Below are 21,007 nucleotides of genomic sequence, written 5' to 3' on the forward strand. Positions count from 1 at the left end.
ATTTCTATTTTAATTATTTCTATTCCAAACAGTTTCTTTTTGCAGTTGAAATATTCAAATTTAGAAAAGTTCAACAATAGTCTCAACTTTAGCAATATTCACGTGACGATATACGAATGATGATATTCGAATACTCTAATTTGAAGTTTATTCAGAGCATTCAAATAATACTAGTTCCAGATCAAACTCAGAGGTGAGAAAAATGCTCTTCATGGTAAACATTTAGTGATCAAAATTTAAAAAAATGGAAGCCATATTGACATTCAATTTACAATTAGTAGAAGAAATAAATTTTTGGAAGAGCATATTTTGAATTGCTCATTGTACTCAAAGTATTCCTTGTTATTTTTACATCGTAAGGTAATTACAAGAGCAAAAAATATCTTAATTATGTAAATTACACGACGCTACGAAGTAAGAAACTTCTTTGTGAATTTATTTAGAGATAATGACGAAAGATTAGAATAATGAGGAAGAACGTGGAGACTAAATTTTGTTTTAAAGTTATACTTGAAATCCCATTGGACAAATGAATCCTTTGCCTTTGTATTTTACCATTTTATAGCGGTTACAACTAAAATTATTATTGTATCATTGTAAGCTTATTGCGCTCTAATATGTATGTTATTGAGAACTATTCCTTTTCACGAGTGGGTTAAAGTAGAGTCCATATTATCATACCTATCTTTTTGTACAAACACATTGTACAACTTGTAATATTTTCTGAACAGAACATTTATTTAATGCACAACAACGAAGTAAGAAAAATATCATTTTTATATTTCACACCTTCTTGTATGTACTTCTTGTCAAAAATGATGCACGTTGATCCCAAATTTTTTTAAGAAAAAAAGTTTCCTTCCTGATGTTTTAATATAATGTCACGTTGACTTATTTTGCTAATATTAAAAATACTAATTGATTACTTTTTGCTCTGAAGAATATACAAATTTCATTTAATCTAATGTACTATAAATTTAATTTCATTTAGTATACTATTATTCAAATGGTTTGTTGTCATTCTGGATTTTACAATATTCCAAGAGAGGTCAACACAAAAACAACAGGAAAATCAGCACATTCTAGTACAGAGATATTGATGTTCTTGGCGCTTATTAAAAGTTGTGAATTACATCGGTGCCACAAATGTTCTGGACAAAAGAAAATCAATAATATTAATCAACGACATCGTTCGAAGTAATGGATATTTATTTCAGTTTTCAGCAAGTGCAGTTCGTTCGTACAATATATGTCACCAGTTGTTTGAAGACGGTGGGATTAAACAAATATTTCCAAAGTCAACATGGTGAAATAACAAAATTTGATACATAATCCTGTAACATTTTCCTACGAAACGTAGGTAGAAATGAAATTTACCTCGACAAATATGGACAGTGAATTTCACCTGATCAAACATCGAGTGTACCTGGTTATGTTAACGTTGTACAACGTTTTCCAAGTAACAACATGTTCTCTGTGAGTTTTGTGGTAAATTGAATTCGACACTGTTCGATTGAATTTGATCATCATATTCCTTTGATGCAGATTCTGTCGTCTGCATGTGTGAAAAGAGGTCAGTATCGCGTTTCACAAAGATCCTTGCAGATACTATATGCTTAAAAATATTAATATTTCATACAAAATTAGTATATATTGTATTTATATAGTAGGAATATTCGAATACAGAAAATTTGAAAAAGTTACAGACAAATATTAATAAAAAATTCTTGGGCGATTCAAAAACCAAGTGAATGAAATCGACGCACGATTTTTCAGCCATTTGTGAACATTTAATAAAAAAAGTTTTCAACTAAAGTTCATCGATATTGAGTTTATAGTAAAGGACAGTAAATAAAAGTTTAAGGACAGTTTGTTTTCGAGCAAAAATAAAGGTCACCTTGAGTTTTTTAAATAGGACCAGATATTTTTTTCTTCATATTGCATATTTTGCCCTTTTGCAGAAGTTTGAGTGTATTGCTGCGATTGACTGGCTGGATTCATAACTCGGTAAGCTGCAATAATTCTTTTTTGCAAATCTGCAACATTATATCCCCATAAAAAAAGTTAAGTAGTGATAAATTTAGGGAACGTGCTATAGGTTCGTTCGAGGTAATAAAAATATGTTGTTATATGGTTTTTGAATTCATATTGATGCCCACTAGAACACAATGAGGAAATAAATATTTGGTCGTATTTAAAAAACTCAAAATGATGTTGGTTTCGTTACGAAAATTATCTATTTTTAACATTTTTATAATTATCCTCATTGTAGATTCAATACCGATTAATTTTTGTTGAAAACATTTTTTCGCGAGATGGCTACAAGTAGTTCAAAAATCGTGTGTTGCATTAGAATGAATATATTCTTTCTCTATATATTCGTTATTTCTAAACATTTCAAAAGATATTTCGAATACATTTTAACAAGAATTCAATTTTGCACGAAAACAGATAAATGTTAAGTTTCTCCAATAAAGAAAAAATTAATCAAAATCTTATTCAGTGCATACTTAAACCACACTGTTACCGATCTTCAAGTATTCGCCTTCGTTAATTTCGTTTATAATTTTAATCTATCGATATTAATCCCAAGAAATCGTAATTAATATCAATTTTATAATTGTTCTTACGATCAAAAAATGAATAGAATCTACGTTACTTTTCACATGAAACAAAAGTCGTTGATAAGTATTCGTTACAGATATTAATCTCGTTATAGAAGCCAAACGCTTATTGCGTCAAAGACAAATGGTTCGCGAGATAAAAATGAACTTCCTGCGCAAAGTAAAAGAACCTCATAAAAGTAGAAAAAAAGAAATGTCTTTCATAGATTCAGCTAGTACAAATTTCATAAGTATCCGGTCGATTCGCGGTCGTGCCGTGGTAGGGCACAGGGTTACATACATCCGCGAACGTGTTCGGGTGAAACGGATTTTACGGGCTGTACGCCAGTCCCGAAGCTTTAACCTCCAGGTTATAGCAGCTTAAATTCAGTAGCACCGCCTAAAAGTACCTTCGAGCGGGATGCTCGGGATTCGCTTTACGGTTTCGCAGGAAACACCTTTCTCTTTGGAAGAACTACTCGCGGTAACTGTTCCCCGGGGTATGTGCAGCGTGTTGCTAAATGGGCACATGCTCCGATATTATTTTCGTCTGCTTCGAGATTTCGTGGACAGGATATGTACGAGTCACGTACAAACACGTGTTTTTCTTATCTTCGTAACGTTGTCAAAGTCTACACGTCCACCAATTTTCAAAACAATAGTTTCATTTCTAATGAAAACTTACGAAGTGAGTTTCAAAATATGTTTTAATATCTCAAAGAGTTATTGAAGTGGCGTTGGAGTTTAAATTTGTTTTTCCTTGAGAGCCTTGCATTCACATACGTACTTCGTTATGTCGAGGTACAACAGTTTCCTCTTTTTATTTAAACGACAAGATTCAAGTTTCACAATAAAGTTTTTTCAAAGGAGATTTTACGGAACGTATTATTTCTAAACTTTTCATATTCTTTCTATAGTAATTAATGAATTTAGAATTGTAGATATTATTGGTCAAAAATGTACACTTACATTGTCTAACACTTCTTAGAGATTATAATATAATTGTATTATTTATGTTACAATATAATTTGGCTACCAAATTACTCAGTGCATCAGAAAATCATGGTATGGTTATTTACTATTTAATATCTCAACGATGTTTGTTCGTAGCATTTCAAGATTTCAATGACTTTATATAGTGAATTCATAATATAGAAAAATCTTCTTAATATCATGTTTGGAGTTCACCAGAAGATATTATTAAAAATCCAAATAGTATTTGAGACGTCATAATTGAAGTTACAAGAATATCAGAATATTAAAGATATGAGAAATAGACATTTTGAAATGAATTTCATGTATTATACTCTACCTTTGGGTTACTGTTATCTATTCAAGAAACACTTGAGTCGTATTGTAGATTAATATTTTTAATATAAAAATATTCGTAATAAAAGTGTTTTAGCATAACTAATAATTGTAATGAAAGCGAAGTACCAAATAATTTCCGAAAGTATAAATTCGAGAAAATTATTATAGAAAAGTAGTTATAGTGTTTAGTAGAATATTTCTTTAGATTAATAAGTTTTTTGCAACACTATCTATTTACATTTGTCGTTAATACGATCCTACAACGACAAGTTTGTTGCTTTTTAAATAAACCCTCTTTTCACATTCAATACATAAAGTTTTGAAATCGATAAAAGCAATATATAAAGCGAGCAATTCATGTGACTTCGCAGCGTTTATTATAGCGCTAAGGATTTATTTTACACGTTAGGTGCTGAATAATACAAACTATTCCAATTTCGAAAAATGCAATTAAAATCTATATCAATGTGTTTGTGAATGCTCACGTACTTGGACTTCAGAATTTAATGATTATGCAAATATGACTTACGCTACCTTTTGTTTTTTTTTTTTAAATTTAAATCTGGTTTACAACTAATTATTGAAAATTATATAGCTTTGCAGAAAAATATATTTAAGTATAACACATCGAGTATATCGTAAATTCTTATCTAAGAAACCTATTCATTTTTATTGATCGTGAGATACTTTTAAGTATAATATATGTTTCGAACAAAATCAAAGTATGCAATTAAAAACTAGATACAAAGGAATTAATTTCATATAAAACTACCTAAAAAAGATGTACTACTAATTTATTTAATTGTGTACTACCAATTATTTAACGTTGAAAACATTACAATTGTGTTTATTAAAAAAACTATTGGTATTTCATTCTGGATTTCATTCTGGATTTCTAGTGAACTCTGTGTTTTACTATCATTGGAACTAATAATAATTCATCTTAATATAATGAAATAAATACAAAACGACTGGTTTCAAATTGAATATTGTGACTCTTGTCAAAGACACTAAAGTATTTTTATTTAAAAAAGAAGAATATCCTTATCTTACACGTGTATTACCATAAGAAAATAAAGTTCAAATTATCAGACCAGTGAATAATATTATTAGTAAACGTTAATTTTTTAATGAACTTCTACCGAGAAAGAAATCGAATTTGTATACACTAATCCAGAAAATAAAACGAACAGCTCAGTTGTATACACTTGGTACTCCATTTGCAAGGCAAGTAGTCCCGGAAATCGTTCCTTAAAGTTTGTTGCTGAATAGGAACAGTTCACGATTTACTACATTAGAAATTCTGGTCCACCTGGCTTTCAATGATACAATCGAATGGCTCACAATGGTATATTGTCGTGCCTCGTAGTTGAAACAATGAGTATCCATTACAACCGGATTCCAATATCTATGGAAAGACGAAGGATCAATTCCACGTTCACTAAAGTTCTGCTGACACGGCGCAATCCAAACTTGATTAACCTGCTATTGACGATGCTCTTATTCGCCCCTTTTGCCGAGCAAAGATATCCTCGAGAATACGTTGAGGGGAGGAATTTTAAACCAACGAAAATCTTGATCACTTTCAACACGAATTGTTCTTCGCTCCATTATTCTAACATTGTTCGAAATAAATTATCCGACTCGATATAAAAATTGAATCGAAAGAAACTGTATACCTATAGAAGTACTTGTTAGTTAATTTGATACAACCTGTTGTTTCTTCCGTTTTCATTCATAATCTCACAGTTACAAATGGCAATTTCTTGTAAACGTTTTACTGAAAGTTATTGAAATAGAATTTCGAGGTGATATTACACCTTGAAGTAATGAAAAGTTCAGTTACTATAACCGAAGGTATTATTGATAAGAAAAACAAAAAAGAGTCCCAATTTTTTTACTATATGAGCAAAACACTACCGATAACAATAATATAGGATAATTTATACAAAGCGACCGATTGAGTGCTCTTTCGGAGACTTGAAAAGATAAAGAATACTATTTACATAAAATTATTCTGTTCAAAAGATCTTTATAACAAATAGGTTTATAGGCAAGGACACAAGGGTATTTGAAGGTCAACTTTGTTTTCTTAAACGAACAACGGAACATTGATTTAATAAATGTTAAGATTAAAAGTATTTACGTAAAAAAATCAACAATTTCTAAAATATTAAGCTGAAAAAGTATTAAAATAGCTACTCTATTAAAATACTCTATTTAAAATAGAACATCTCAAGAACCGATACATTTAAAATAAACGTACTTTTATACTTTTGTTCTTAAATTTCATTACACCATTTGCTCACGCTGCCAGAAACCTGAACACTCCGTTTAAGAAAATGAAATCGATCTACAAGTATCTTTGGAATCTTCACTTGCAAACTAACAGTGCACCTGACACGGTCACTGTTCTAATTAGACAATTCCTCTATCGACAGTTTTACACAAAATTTTCAAACTTTACGGACAATCGCATCGGTCACTTCGCAACAATCGTCCCGTATAGCCATTTGCCTTTTGATGGCGGCCGAAACTCGAGTTCCTACGCGAGACTTTAATTAATTGCATTATCGCGACATCCATTCGCATGGAATTCGCAAGTCTCGTTAGCTGCCTGTTGACCAACTTGGTCAGTTGTTGGTTGCCGTTGAAAGAGAATTCTGCGTCTCGGCTTGCTCCTTCCTTCCGTATCCTCCTCGTACCATCTGATCCCACCATTACTCTCTTTACTTCCTACAAAGTGTTCACCGTGTCCGTGCTGTTCTTTTTTCGCAATTCCCTCGCGTGACGGTACGGTTTCCCGGATTTCCTGCGAGTTATCAAGGTTCGAGAGAGTTTCCCGGAATGCGGGGGATCAACGCGATTACGAGAATTAAGTGATTTCGAGATAAACTGACGGGGAAACCTGAACGGGTTGGGTCGATGTCTTCCAAGTGCGCCATTAACAGTTACGTTGAATTCAATTCAACGCAAAATGGAGTTCGGCTCTTGGGACGCGGAATCGTTAGGGTGTTATAGCTACTTCTCGGTTGAAGTACGTAACTTTGTTAACGCGGTAATCACTCAGCCTTGGCGACGATTTTTCTCGAAGGAAAGAGAAGATATCGATCTTCAGTTTTAAGTTCCTTGAAACTGAATGGCTAAGAAAGATCTCTACAGGGTATCCAGAAATATATGAGACAATTTATACAATTTTTCGTATAAACATATATATATGAAACATCTTACTTTCATAATCGTATTTCTCCTCTATCTTACTTGACTTTGTTTACGAGATAAGGCAAGCTTTATCGTTCTGCTATTTTTTTCGTTTCGTTGTTCGCAAATAATGTTGGTACATCCTTCGTGTGACGTACGAAGCAGAAACATTGATATTTGAGTAGTCAGATCAATGACCAGACGTCAATAGGTATGCGTTGATATGCAAAGTAGTTTACTTGAGCATACCCTGTGAACATAATCGTACACGAAACGACCGAACACAAAACTCGTATCTCGTACAGAAGATCAAATTGAATATATGTTTATACGAAACTTTCTAACGGTTATCGAATGTTGAATCGATCCCTGAAACATGTCTCATAAATTACAGCGTTTTTCAAACCTACTATTGTCTTCGATAGGCCAATTCCATCCTGTTTTAGAAGCACCAATTCGAAACAGTCTCCAATATTCAGAATCTTTACATCGAACTCAGCAATGGGAAAGGATCTTGCAATCTCCAACAAAGCTGATCGAATTTCACTACAATTGTGACAGTTAATTCGTTTCGTTTCGAAAGTACTCGACCCAAAATGTGTTCACATCTGTCGTGAAAACACTTATCCAATCTACTTCGATCGTCCCAGATCTGTTATCGTACTCTTCGGCAAGGCTATTACCTCAGAACCGCCTATTAGTTCGAAACAGTCCCTATATACGCAGCCCTTGGATCAGAATCTTAACCCTTTGAGCGCTGACTTGTACGACGTTAAGCGTTTGCAGTGGACTGCTCACTTTTTACTACAAAGTGGTATTTTTATAGAGCGTTGCAACGAAAAGTGGAGTAGTGTGCTATAGTTTATACACGGATTGTGTATTGTTTATAGTCCGAATTGAATGGTTTTGTCAGAACCCATGTGTTCATAGTCGAAATTGAATGGTTGTACGAGAACACATATATGCGTTCATAGCCAATGGTGAATGACTCGTATTTGTAACATATACATATTGTACGCATATATGTGTTCACAGCGCACGAAGGGTTAACAAAACTGAACGATTTTGACAGTAGCTGCGACTATTTATTTCCCTTTCGAAGGTACTCGATGGAGAGTACTTTTTTACTCGATCGAGAACGATCGAGAAGTCCACCTCGATTGTGGTTACACATTTCCAATCCACTTTGATCATTCCCTGAATTTTTCAAGTCTGTTCTTGTACCGTCCGATATCGTCTCGGTGGAAGTTATAGTCCATCTCGCGTGTCAAATTCGATTCATTCCTGCGGGTACAGGGCTGCGATACGAGCGTCTCCAACCTGTCGCGTCTAAGATGGAGGGGGACTGTCCCGTGAGTCTCGTCGCAGGGGCTTAAATCGCGACTCGCTCGGCGATCCATTATTCAGAGAGCGGATCGGGGCTCGCAGCTACGCAGCACGTAACACGGTTCTTGGCGATACGATACGTAACAATTCGTCGAAACGACGTGTCCGTTTAAACCCCTTGCCGTACTTTGGCGAGTCCGACTCGTGATAACAATTTTGGACCAAAACTGGATATCACGAGTCGGACCCATGGAATCGAATGACTGTACGTGAACATCGCCAGTCCGACTCGTGGAATGGGAATCGAGGTGTGTATGCACAGTGGCTCGAGAAACTATTCGTACGCCGTATTAGAAGAAAATTCCTAGAAGGCTGATTCTAACCAAAGTTTCTGTGCACGTAAAGCATACTGGGCAAGCACACGACGCACAAATATTCTTAAGACGATAACACAAGACCCGTAGATTCAACATTTCTTAATTCTTTTAATACAATTCTTTTCGGTGACTTTTTCACAATAGAACGAGGGCGCACTGAAAGATAAACATTCTTTGTATGAAAATTTTTATCGCATCTCGCATTGTTACGAAATTATAAAATGAAAGTCGTTGTAAGTTTTCAACCGAAATCGGTCGAAACGAGTCTTTGCAGTGATACTTTCTCTTCGATTTTTCAAATACAAGTTCGTAATATTACGAAACAGAGCGGAACCTTTCGTACGAAAAATATTCAGCTCTCAGTGCTCAATCTATTGTAAAAAATTCCCGTAGAAAGTTGTATGAAAACGATAAAAAGAAACATTCAAATCTTCGTGACTTGATTTCACCTTCGTAAAGAAACATTTCTCTGTACACGCACTATTGTGCTCTACGTACGCGCAAACTTTAAAATCAAACTACAAGTTAGAGTTTCCTTGTGATACAGAGTACGGATACTTTTTTGAAGCACCGTGTACCACAAAACAGTGTAGCATTTCGCGTTTGAACATACGAGTCGACTTGTAGCGCAACTGTTCTCGCGCCCATCACTCCGATCCGTTTAACGCGCGTCCTCTCCTACAGTTTGGATTTCGTCGAGATAAATGGTACAGCAAGTGGTCAACACGTACGACCGATTCCATGTGGCGATGGGGATCGGCTTGCAACCGAGTGGCGGACGTATTAATTTTGCGGTCGCAGCGGAACGCGGAATACGCGCTGAGACGTTCCGCGTCCCGCTCCATCGCACGTACTGCATACACAGTTGCAGTCTATCGATAATCTAAGACTATTTAATCTAAAGGCTGTGTGATCAAGTGGCTGCGAGCGGAGAAAGCCACGGCGTTAATCATCGGGGAATCGTCCATTGAACGAGGACCGATTCTCGCGAAATCCGCTTCTGTTCTAAACGCGTCTCGATATCGACATCGATCGGTACGAAAATCGATTATAGTTTCCCTTTCGCTCGAATATACGTATATATATGACCAGAAAATCATCGTCGAGTCGTTTGGCTCCCGATAATCGTTTCGACGCAAAAATTTTCTTTCATCGTCGATTTCTCTCGTAACGAATATATATATATCGAGAGAAATATATTCGAGAGAAACGAATATATAATTTCTCTCGTAACGAATATATATATATCGAGAGAAATATATTCGAGAGAAATCGACGGTGAAAGAAAATTTTTTCATCGAAATGATTATCAGGAGCCAAACGACTCGACGACGATTCTCTGGTCATCTCTTTACTCGTTGAGAGAACTTTATTTAATCTTCACGTTGTTCCGTGACGCGTTATTTACTCTTGTAAAGAAAACATCGAACGAAATGTATACTTCGTCCATATCTAGGTTTCTTGCTGGTGGGTCGTTCGAAACTTTTTTATCTGGTACGGTACGGAAAGGTGGTTCAAGGTGATAACGTTACAAGTTCGCCGTTTTGGTTTCTCAGATTTTCAAGGTCGCTTGTTTTACGTGCAATCGCGTAGTTTTCTTTCACTTGGATCTAATAGGCATTCAAGTGGTACTGCGATCTTTGAACGATCTTGAGTATGGAAATTTATTGTCGACTGAATGCTTATGTTCCGAACGAGTACTATTCAAAGTGTCTGTTTAAAGTGTTGCAGAAAGTTTCATGCTTAAGGTTACTGTGCGAATAAATTTATCGGTATATATTTATCGTTTGTGTATTTTCATCGATGTTCTTTTTAAGTGGACTATTGTATATATGTATTCCATACGATATAGCGTTAGCGTAGAAGTCATATGTATTAATCATCGAGCGACTCGTAAGTGAGAAAAAGACAGTTTTCGAAAATAGTTATGGTGCTCGTTGAAAAAGAAATATTTTACATAATGTGTACCTTTATTTACTGTTTCAGGAACTATTGATACATGTTATGTAAAGAATCTTCTTTTCCATTATTGAACATTGTCCTTTGCACTAAGATAATGCAACGTACTGCAATTCGTGAAAACTGCATCGTAATTCGAAACATTACCTTCCGTCGATATCAACTTCCATACCCAAGGTCATTCAAAGATCATTTTGTAAAAACCCGTTTATTTTGTTTGAATATTCGCTAAACCATAGATTACGAAAACTGTACGGTTCTACGTAAAACAAATTAAAGACAACCTTGAGAACTTGTAGAAAGAAAAATCGCATCAAAAGTCTAACGTTACCTCGAAAAAGATTCTAAACCGTTTTACCTATGATAACAAAGATTTTGATTAGAATTTATTAAAATAATAGAGGTGCACAAGTTCTGTGGTTTCGTCCAGCATAGAGAATCTTATTTCTTTCGAACGTTGTTTAGCGTCCAAAAGTGATCGTGCAAAATTTAACGATACTATCTCGACTCGTGATAGCAGATCGTGTGCAAGAAAATATAATTTCCTAACGTTCGTGAATTGCATTCGTTCACCTGTACCGAAGCATCGAACGTAACGCCGTGGCCCTCGTAAATATTGGTAAAATGAACATGACGTATGTATATGCAATTAATGCTTCTGCGTTTTCGCAATTTATGTATAAAAAGTGTACGGAAGAACGCGCACGAGCCGACCAGCGTTTATAGAAGCGTTTCCATAAAATCGTGAAACGTAAATGGCGCAGCGCGTTCGTATCATCGAAAGCGATGCACGGTAAAGCCGGGCGACTAGTGGAAAAAAAAAAAAAAAAAAAAAAACGTTATCTACGACTAGGATCGAAAATCCCTTTGGGAGGTATTTATATAATATATATATATGTACAGAAATGAAAAAATGTAAATATACAGGTAATATGTACTGGATAAAATACTGTGTGTTATTTGTACTGAAGAAAACGCATGCACTTCAGAGACTTCGGTAATACATATACAAAATATAATATATCAATATATTATATATTTCTATACATATAATGCGTGTGTGTATGTATAATATATAGTTTTTAAGATGCGAAGCAATATTGGGATAATGTTTACGTACCCTTGGAGCTTTAAAATATGTTACTCGCAATCGGGAGAAAACGTCATTTTGTAAAAATGATTAATAACGTACGTAATTCGATTTACGCATCGACGACATAGTATAGCCGCCGTGGGTTTCTGAAACATTCTCAAAATTTTAATTCTCCCCTTCAAGGCTACCGCAACTGCTTTATCCCACGATTGTTTAATTTTCCGTTAACTTCCGCTTCCCGGCGCGCCGCTCGAGGATTTTATCCGTCTTTATTTTACTTTTACGTTTCTCGTTTCAGCCCGGTTCCGGTTCCGCTCCGTGCGGTCGGTTCGAGCTCCGAAAACGAAGAAAGCGGCTTCGGCACGAAACTGGTCGCTTCCTCGTGCAACTTCCGATGCCAGGGGCTCGAACTAATTCGGATAACGGCGGTGTCCGGTGAAATATTGATGACCCGAATTCGGAAACGCGCTTTAAAGTTCGACAGCTTAACATTCGCGGCGGTGCAGCCCGGTGTAATTGCAGCTCGGATGCATCGGATTACGCGGACGCATTGCGTGTACCGTGAATTAGCTCGATTCTGCCGCTCCCAAAGTTCCAGTGAGTAAAACTCATGAACGAACTCGCGAACGGAATTCGAAACTCGTCAAATATTCTAGTTCCGTGCTAAACATTTATCGAACGACTATAATTGAATTCTAAAACCAGAACAATTTCTCTGTTTTAATATTACTTCGTAGAGTTCATACGCAATCGTTCAATTTTTGCGCATCAGCTTCTGAACCTTCGTTGGATAGAAAATAGAATTAAAAATTATTATTACGCGTTTCATTTCCGAAATATACGGAACGGTGTTATTTAGCTAGATCCAGCCGAGAAACGTTGTGAATTCATTTCGAGAAAAATTCATCCGAGCAAATATTGCATTTTTCAATGGATTCGTTATTTTACAAAACGATCACTTTCAATTTTATAAATAGAAATCAATTTTTTTCTTACGAGAAAAGTAGTAAATATAAAGAAGCTGATGTTACTGTACGGTGTGGTTAAATAATGAAAAAAGTATTGAAACGAGGAAATTGCGATTTGCAAGTAAAGAAATTTTCTTTCGGTGGATTTGAATACAAAGTACAGTAAATCAAGGGTTATTTTATCGAAATACTATTTAAATAGTATTTAACACGGTTAATATTATCCACGATATTTTTTACACAACAAATATTTCAACTTAAAAGATCGAAGATGAATTACACTGGCTCTATTGAACTATGCACTATTTGTTTAAATCTGTTGTGGTTTCTATATTAGAGAATCAGTTCAGGAATACGTATTACACGATTCAAGGACTTTAATCACACGTGTTCGGTGAAAACGCAACAAAATCGAGCAATGTGCGATACGCAATGCGTGAAACGATAGTTATATTTGAAACGGTAAGAATTATTATTACGTTTGATGCTTTCGGATTCGGAAATTTTACGATTTTTTTCACGCTCGAGGGTTTAACGTGAACACGAGATCGTGATTTTCATAGCGTAACTTTACATCTCTTCGACGGAGTTCGCGATAAAATTTATTGGAGTTCTCTTTAGAAACGTTTTATTTAAACCGCGCACGAGAATTTTCTTCGAGTTCCCGTGAAAAACGTGGCAGCCGTTGCGCGCCAAAATTTGTACACGAAATCCTTTTATTCCGAAGATACATTCACGGGTGGTTTACTTAAATAAATCGAGCCGTTAATTAATCTAATATTTGCTCGCGTAGCGAAACGATCACGATTTTAACGAGAAAAAATTCACCCGGGTTGTAAATGGACTTTTAAATTGGCCGCGTGTTAATTAAATTTATCGATTTATCGCCCGGCGCCGAATTCCTTATGTAAATGTAACAAGATTGAATTACCTGTTGTACATGAGAATGTCTGGCTTCCAGAGCTTGTTCGGTGTAATTCGAAGGTCCTTTACGCCGCCGTACTCGGACTCGTTCCACTGAAGATTGTAGTCCGTCCATTCCTGAAAAATTAAAGAAAACCGTTCGAGAAACACGTACAAAGTTCTGAATCACGAAAACGAAGAATCCTTGAAATGAATTATTCTACGACGCTACCAGTACTGCGTTATCTTCGGTACTGAAATTCTGAGACCTTTCGTTTAATTCGTTCAAAAATTATCATCGAAAATTTCTTGATAATAATTTGAATGCACGCTTGTTTGTAAATAGATTCTTAAATTATTTTAAATCTCGAACCAAGTATTATCGTAGATTATATATGGTTTAAAACACAGAATAAATTTTGGCTAAAGTTTCTGCCTCTGTCACTCAGTAAAGGTTTCAAATAATCATAATTACATAATTTAATAAAAGTAATTAGAAAACGAACGATAATTTTTATACGTTCAATTGTATAATCCTATTTCATTGTACAAGTTAGTTTTGTTGAAAATAAACACAATTGAGAACCACTGCGCAAACCACATTTTTTGTTTACCAATTCGGCCAGTATTATTTAGTATTTCTACTGTCCAGATCTGGGTCAGTGAGAATTGTTCCTTATTCCGAAAATTTTAAAAATAGATAGAAGGCTATTCACAGATTTGAAAAGCTTCTTTTGGCACTGTTATCGGTAGTGACATTGGGTACGGTATATATGCACTCTTGACAAGCGTATTTTGAAGTAGATCATATTGAATTATTACCAAAAGATTGCAATCGTGATGTTTGAAAGAAAAAACGTGTACGTTTGAACAAAGATGCTCCGTATTTTCCAACGAACAATTTTTCATCGATGCATTAATAATTAACGAGTTAATTTAATTTCGTACAAAATTGAATTATGACTAAGCTCGTTAAAACTATTTTTAAGAAACTTATGCCCATTACTTCTGTGAAAAATCGCGCAGTACTATAGGACTCGCAAAAACTACCCAGAGATTCACTATTACCAAACTTCGTTATTAATTTTCCGTGATCTAACCGAGGATAATGGAACTCGAAGAGTGGCTGGAACTTCGGTAGGAGATAAAATTGGCAAAATTAATTAATTCTCATTAGGCGGAAGATTAATTATTCAATGGGAAATTCGTTTCTTCGAACGGTTAGCGTAAAACGGCCAACAACTAATTCGAGCGTAATCGATCGACGACCCTACAGAAATAAAAGAGATCGTCCGTGAAGCTTCTGACGAAAGTTGTTAAAGGTCTCGCGTAGAACGACATTAAACTCCTTCGATTTCTTTGCTTCGAGCATGGTGCAAAAACTACAAGATTTAGGGCTTTCGCGCGAGCGGTCCACAAAGCATGAAACTCGAGGAGGTGTATCCGTTGAAGATACTACAATAGCGAGAACAGATGTTGAAGAAATTTTGGTCTGATGTCAACGAGACGATTCGAAGATCTGGAGTAATTGCTATTGTTTCAATCTGAAAGTATCGAGGAAATAAAGCTGCAATAAGAAAACGGAAAATACTTCAAATGTAAATTGTCCAAACATTCGTTCGCTACCGCTGTAGGAACAATCGTTGAATTTAAGTAAAAGTAATGAAATACTTGTCTGAAGGTACTGTAAAAAATAAACTGGTTTTTCTATTGTTTCTCTTGTATTATACATGGCAAGGATAAATGTCAATGTGTCGTAAATTGTTTGGTAATCTCCAGCAAACGAGTAAACAGGTTTCTGTGTGAAACCTTAAAGTTGTGCCGTAAAATAATAATGTATAATAAAAAAATATATATAACAATTATAAAGAAAATATTAATAAAGAGAACTTTGTACAGACAGAGAATGCGTTGGATTAATCGAAGAATACAAAAGTAAAAAATATACATGATACTTCGACTAAATAGAATTATCTAAATATCTGCCTTATTTATTGTTGTATGAACAAATTTCTGAGGACAAAGTAACACAATTTCAAGGGATACATGCAACAGTGGAATGAATTTTTTCTCAAGGACATTTCTTTAATGAAACTTCAAGTTCACTCGTATTTTGTTTAATAGAACTGTATATTTTTTCGATATCAGAAGCATTAAGAAAAAGACGATCATTTAATCTCAAGAGTATTTGCGTTCGATAATTAAAATTTTCAACAACAAACTCTCTTTATCTCCTGCAACAACACCTCGCAAAGCAATGTCACTTTCAAGAGCTATGAACTAAGTTTCTGAGAATGGGTTAGAAGATTTTATAGAAATCTACTCAAGATAAAGTTACATTATTTATACAAAAATCGAAAACGACTCACTAATCGCAGTGTCGGAGCACACTCTTTACATATTCTTGTTTCATTGATCGAAACTCTTTTCTTACTTCCCAAATAAAAACTTTGAATAAAGATTCGTTATTCGTGTTCATTTGTACAAATTTCGTTATTTTAAAATGTTAAATGGCGACCCCAAACAAAAACTCACTAATCGCAGTGTCAGAGTACACTCTTTACATATTCTTGTTTCATTGATCGAAACTCTTTTCTTACTTCCCAAATAAAAACTTTGAATAAAGATTCGTTATTCGTGTTCATTTGTACAAATTTCGTTATTTTAAAATGTTAAATGGCGACCCCAAACAAAAACTCACTAATCGCAGTGTCAGAGTACACTCTTTACATATTCTTGTTTCATTGATCGAAACTCTTTTCTTACTTCCCAAATAAAAACTTTGAATAAAGATTCGTTATTCGTGTTCATTTGTACAAATTTCGTTATTTTAAAATGTTAAATGGCGACCCCAAACAAAAACTCACTAATCGCAGTGTCAGAGTACACTCTTTACATATTCTTGTTTCATTGATCGAAACTCTTTTCTTACTTCCCAAATAAAAACTTTGAATAAAGATTCGTTATTCGTGTTCATTTGTACAAATTTCGTTATTCGAAAATGTTAAACGGCGACCCCAAAAGTCGCTTCGGGCGCCAATAAATAATCCATCACCGATCGTACCAGTAAACTCAATTTTTCTTTCCACCACTTTCAATTAACACGAGCGATTAAAATCGCTGCTGTTCGCGAAGAAGAGATCGAGGACCGCTTTCTTCCGATCTACGGATGCACATTGCGTAAAAATGTTTCTCTCCGGACGAGCACTAAAGTTCCGTCGAGCGCCGCCACCGTTTTACCAACGAGAGATTAAGGGCCCATTTAAACTTGGGAAAGCACCGTAAATCGTCACGAACCACGATCTCTACCGTCCCCGAATCGAACAAAAGAGTATCGCGGTTAAGATTCATATCTGATTCCCGTGAAATTACAGTCACAGGGTTGCCACCGGAGACGTGGATGTTAGAAAGGACCGGCGGCGGCTAGCTCTGTATATTTAAATGCAGCGACTTTCGGGGAATGCGCGACCTGGTTTTATGACGGTGGTGTGGAAACTGCATAGAAAACGCGGCGTTTTATAATGTATACTTCAATTTCCGGGTCTGGATGGCGAGTCTCGGGCGTTTGCTCATTAGATTACGCGGCTGAATTGCACAAACGAGGAATTCACCGGGTGAAAGTTCGCCTTCCGTTCTCCAAGCCAGAGACGTGTCTGCTTCAAGATTTTCGAGTTCCTTTCCTCAACGATACGATGGCTTCCTGTGAACCGCCCCCGCCATGGAAACGTTATTCCCTCGTTATTCCCTCCGAAATCAAATTTCGTCCCAATGGTTCACCGAGTGGTTTCTATTTGCTATTTGGTTGAAACTGCCGCGAGCGGTTATGCATTTTCAGATTTCAGATTAAACGATCGTTTCCTTCGTCGCTGAGAAGCTACACCGAGGACCTCGACGCTCGTGGCACGTTCGAAAGAACGGTTTCGTTGTTTCAACACGGGAGTATTGAACTAAGAAAGACCAAACAGGGAACAGCAATTGTACAATTTTTAAAACACGCTATGTTTCTACCGTGGAAAATACTCCCGATGTTATTACTTATCGTCACTTTTGTCTTTGAAATTTATATTTTAGTTTTTAATAATAACAGGAAAAGAAATTGCCAGGGAAGAATTTATTTCTCTAAACGTGAAAGTCGAAGGTGATCTCTGAGAATGTTTTATATCGTACGTTGATAGATACGAATCTGTATATTGTATTTTGTACATGATATCTAGTTTGAGATACTTCGAAAACATTAACAGGTGACCGTTTTATAAGAGCTGGTCATTGAATTGGTTATGAAACAAATCGATGGTGCAGCTTGAACTTGATTGAATTACAAAAGCATGTTATAAATGCAATGGAAAATACAAAAGGGAAGAAATTAACGATTTAAGTTACTTCTCGAGAAAAATTTACTAAAAACATTATTAGGTACGTTCTGTTTTTCTTTATTTCGTAACCTGCTTTTGTATATCGTTTTCCAAATATATTTATCAATAATGTAAGTGAGTTTCAGGAGCTCCTTTCATTTTTTAGCACGATGGCTCGTGATTCATCGTCATTCTAGGCTTAAGCTTTATCCGAAAGTTCGATGACATGACTGTTTTAACTTCATTTTATTCTTCTCGAGATTATAGTATGGCAACCATTCCCTGTGCTATATTATACGTTTGTGCAAAACGATTAACCTACTTGTAAGCTTATTAGTTATGAAATTGATGTAAGTTTTACGAAATCAAAAATGCAAAGGAAATTCAAACGAATCAATGGTTTCCAATTTTGTCATTTGAAACCGAGAATTATTAACCTGATAATTAAAGAAGACTATTTTACGTGGAATGCACATGAAACTGTGTGCGAAATTTTTAAGTATAGTAACTAAGGTTTATTTAATCGGTCCTTGCACATATCTGAAAAGTGAGTATCGCTTCATAAAGAAAAATATATTTGTTTTTATTAAAACTATTACAGATATCAGCATTGATATTACATTCTAAATCATAGAAGTTTCGTTCAAAATTTGGTCGACTCCCATAACAGGTGACAGGTGATAGGAGACAGGCAACAATAATTACATTCTGTATAACATTATCGTTTAGCAAGGAAAATAGCTTGCCTCTGTAATACCCTCGTCTTGCAATATCGTTATACTACTGATGGGCGATGTTAGAGCGAGGTTCTAAGTTTCTTAATTAAAAAAGACCAGACCTAATTTTACGAGGTATGTTGCCGATGGAAAATGGAAGACTATTTGTGACTGCATAGCTTTTCATTATGTTGGAAGGAAGCTCTTACAACTTTCTTGGTGTAATAATACCTCTTTGATCTGAACTCTAAATTCTGTAGTAAGCTTCGTAAGTTTTTAGACACATCTTCCATTCAGCGTTATTCTTCTTCAGCGAGAAATCGTAAAAGAGATTCACTTTATATTCAACGTGCGAAAAATTTATTTCGCATTCATCATAATTGCTGTATTGTTGTCAGAGGGAGACATAATTGTTTCGTCAGAATCAATGTAAACTGTCCCATCGAATTTCGCGCTCAAAATGAAATTTTCAAAATGTTTCCTATTGCTTATGAAAGTTGCTAGTACCGATGCTTTTGATCCCAAATCGAGGAATGCAAATTAAAGAACTCGTTTAAGTTTCTCGGGAAAAGAGGACGAATGACTGCATTTTTAATTAAAATATATCAATTAATATATTTATCGATACACTTATTAGTATATTCAGTAATTGGTTAATTAAAAAATTTACTAATTATTTTTATATCGATCGATCACTATTGGAAATTTGTGAACTATAATTTCGATAATTAGAAGAGAGATTGTACACAACATTGCCATGTGATTGATAAAGGGAAGAATTTATTGTCCATTGTCAGTTTTAGAATGTGTACTCATCATTCAAATCAAAGGATAATGCTGTAAATTTCAAACGACATCTTACTAAAGTGGTGATTTTCAATTTAACGATAAACTTCGTAAACGATTTCTAGGATCTCGTTATAGCCGTGTTTACGTAGATAAATAGTACTCGTCGAATTATATTTAATATACTCTTACGTACTCTTTACCTGTCTCACTTTAGAATCTCAATATACTACGACAGAGACCCCTTTTGGATGTCCTCGAGCACGCAGAACTTGTCAAAGGAGAATCATCTTTAAAAAGGGAAAAGAAAATAGCTAACAATATAAAAGACTCGCTTTAGGTACCTTCAAGTTTCTTATGTTGCTCTTAGCCTTACCATGAATACATATTTTAAAAAAGCATGAAACATTCTCAGCAGCAGGGAGTATTTCTAGTAAACGCTCTGCAAAGTACAAAAATAAAGGAAGCTCGATTAATTTTTTAATTTTCTTTCACTTAAATACACTTTATATGAAAAAAAAAAAATGAAAATGTACGGTATTTACTTCGGAAAAGAGGTGACTATAATTTCTACGGAATTCAATTAATGCATCATAAATCATCGACAAAAATTTATTCATAAAATTCTCAAACAGATAATTCTTAAAAGGTAGAGACTAAATTTTGTTCAAAGCTAAATATTTAAGCATTTTACCTTTTAAGAATTATCTGTTTGAGAATTTTATGAATAAATTTTTGTCGATGATTTATGATGCATTAATTGAATTATATATATATATATATCATTTCCACACTATGTTTGCTACTTTTATTTCATTTATTTTATACCTACGCAGAAGTTATAAAACTTTTACTTGTAGATTTTTGTCGTTAAATATTTTTGTCGGTATGAAAATCTCTACTTCGTAACCTCTCACGTGTTCTCTCCTTATGCATAAATCCCCGGAGAGGGGGAGGGGGACGAAGGTGCCACATTTTCGCATATTACAAGTTACAGTACGTTTAGCAATTTTTTAGTTTTTCTCGCATTCATGTTCAGTTCCTGAGTGACGCTGGCTAAAATAGTTTTAAACAATTTTTAGGAGCTGAAACACGTGTTCACGAGCTCCAGCTTGATGGCTCGTTATGGTTACGCAAAGACTGTTGAGAGTACTGTTTTCATCGTTCCAGGTTTATGATACATTGTTCTAATTACACGAAAAGGACTTGTGACTAAGCGACTAACACATATTCTTATTTTCAATTGTCCAAAGAAATGCTAACCGTGATCATAAATCACCTAGTACAGATTCGAGTAATATATTTTTCACATTCGCAATATGACACATTTCATTTTCAGAAAGCAATTTCAAAAAAAAACATTGAGAAACACTGAGTTTTTGCACTACATCTTCGAAAGTTATGCAGAATTT

General features: G+C 35.0%; 1 protein-coding gene across 2 annotated transcripts in view; it reads right to left on the bottom strand.

Moving 5' to 3' along the window:
• Nachralpha6 (nicotinic acetylcholine receptor alpha6) overlaps positions 1 to 21,007 on the bottom strand; it is a 587,525-nt gene that overhangs the window by 269,510 nt on the left and 297,008 nt on the right. For both annotated transcript variants that reach the window (XM_076321147.1, XM_076321146.1), the window contains exon 5: positions 13,770 to 13,879. In XM_076321147.1, coding sequence (XP_076177262.1) covers positions 13,770 to 13,879 — 110 coding nt within the window. The remainder of the gene's footprint in view (positions 1 to 13,769; positions 13,880 to 21,007) is intronic.

Source organism: Ptiloglossa arizonensis, chromosome 9 (genome assembly GCF_051014685.1).
Source record: "Ptiloglossa arizonensis isolate GNS036 chromosome 9, iyPtiAriz1_principal, whole genome shotgun sequence".
Taxonomy (NCBI): Eukaryota; Metazoa; Arthropoda; class Insecta; order Hymenoptera; family Colletidae; genus Ptiloglossa; species Ptiloglossa arizonensis.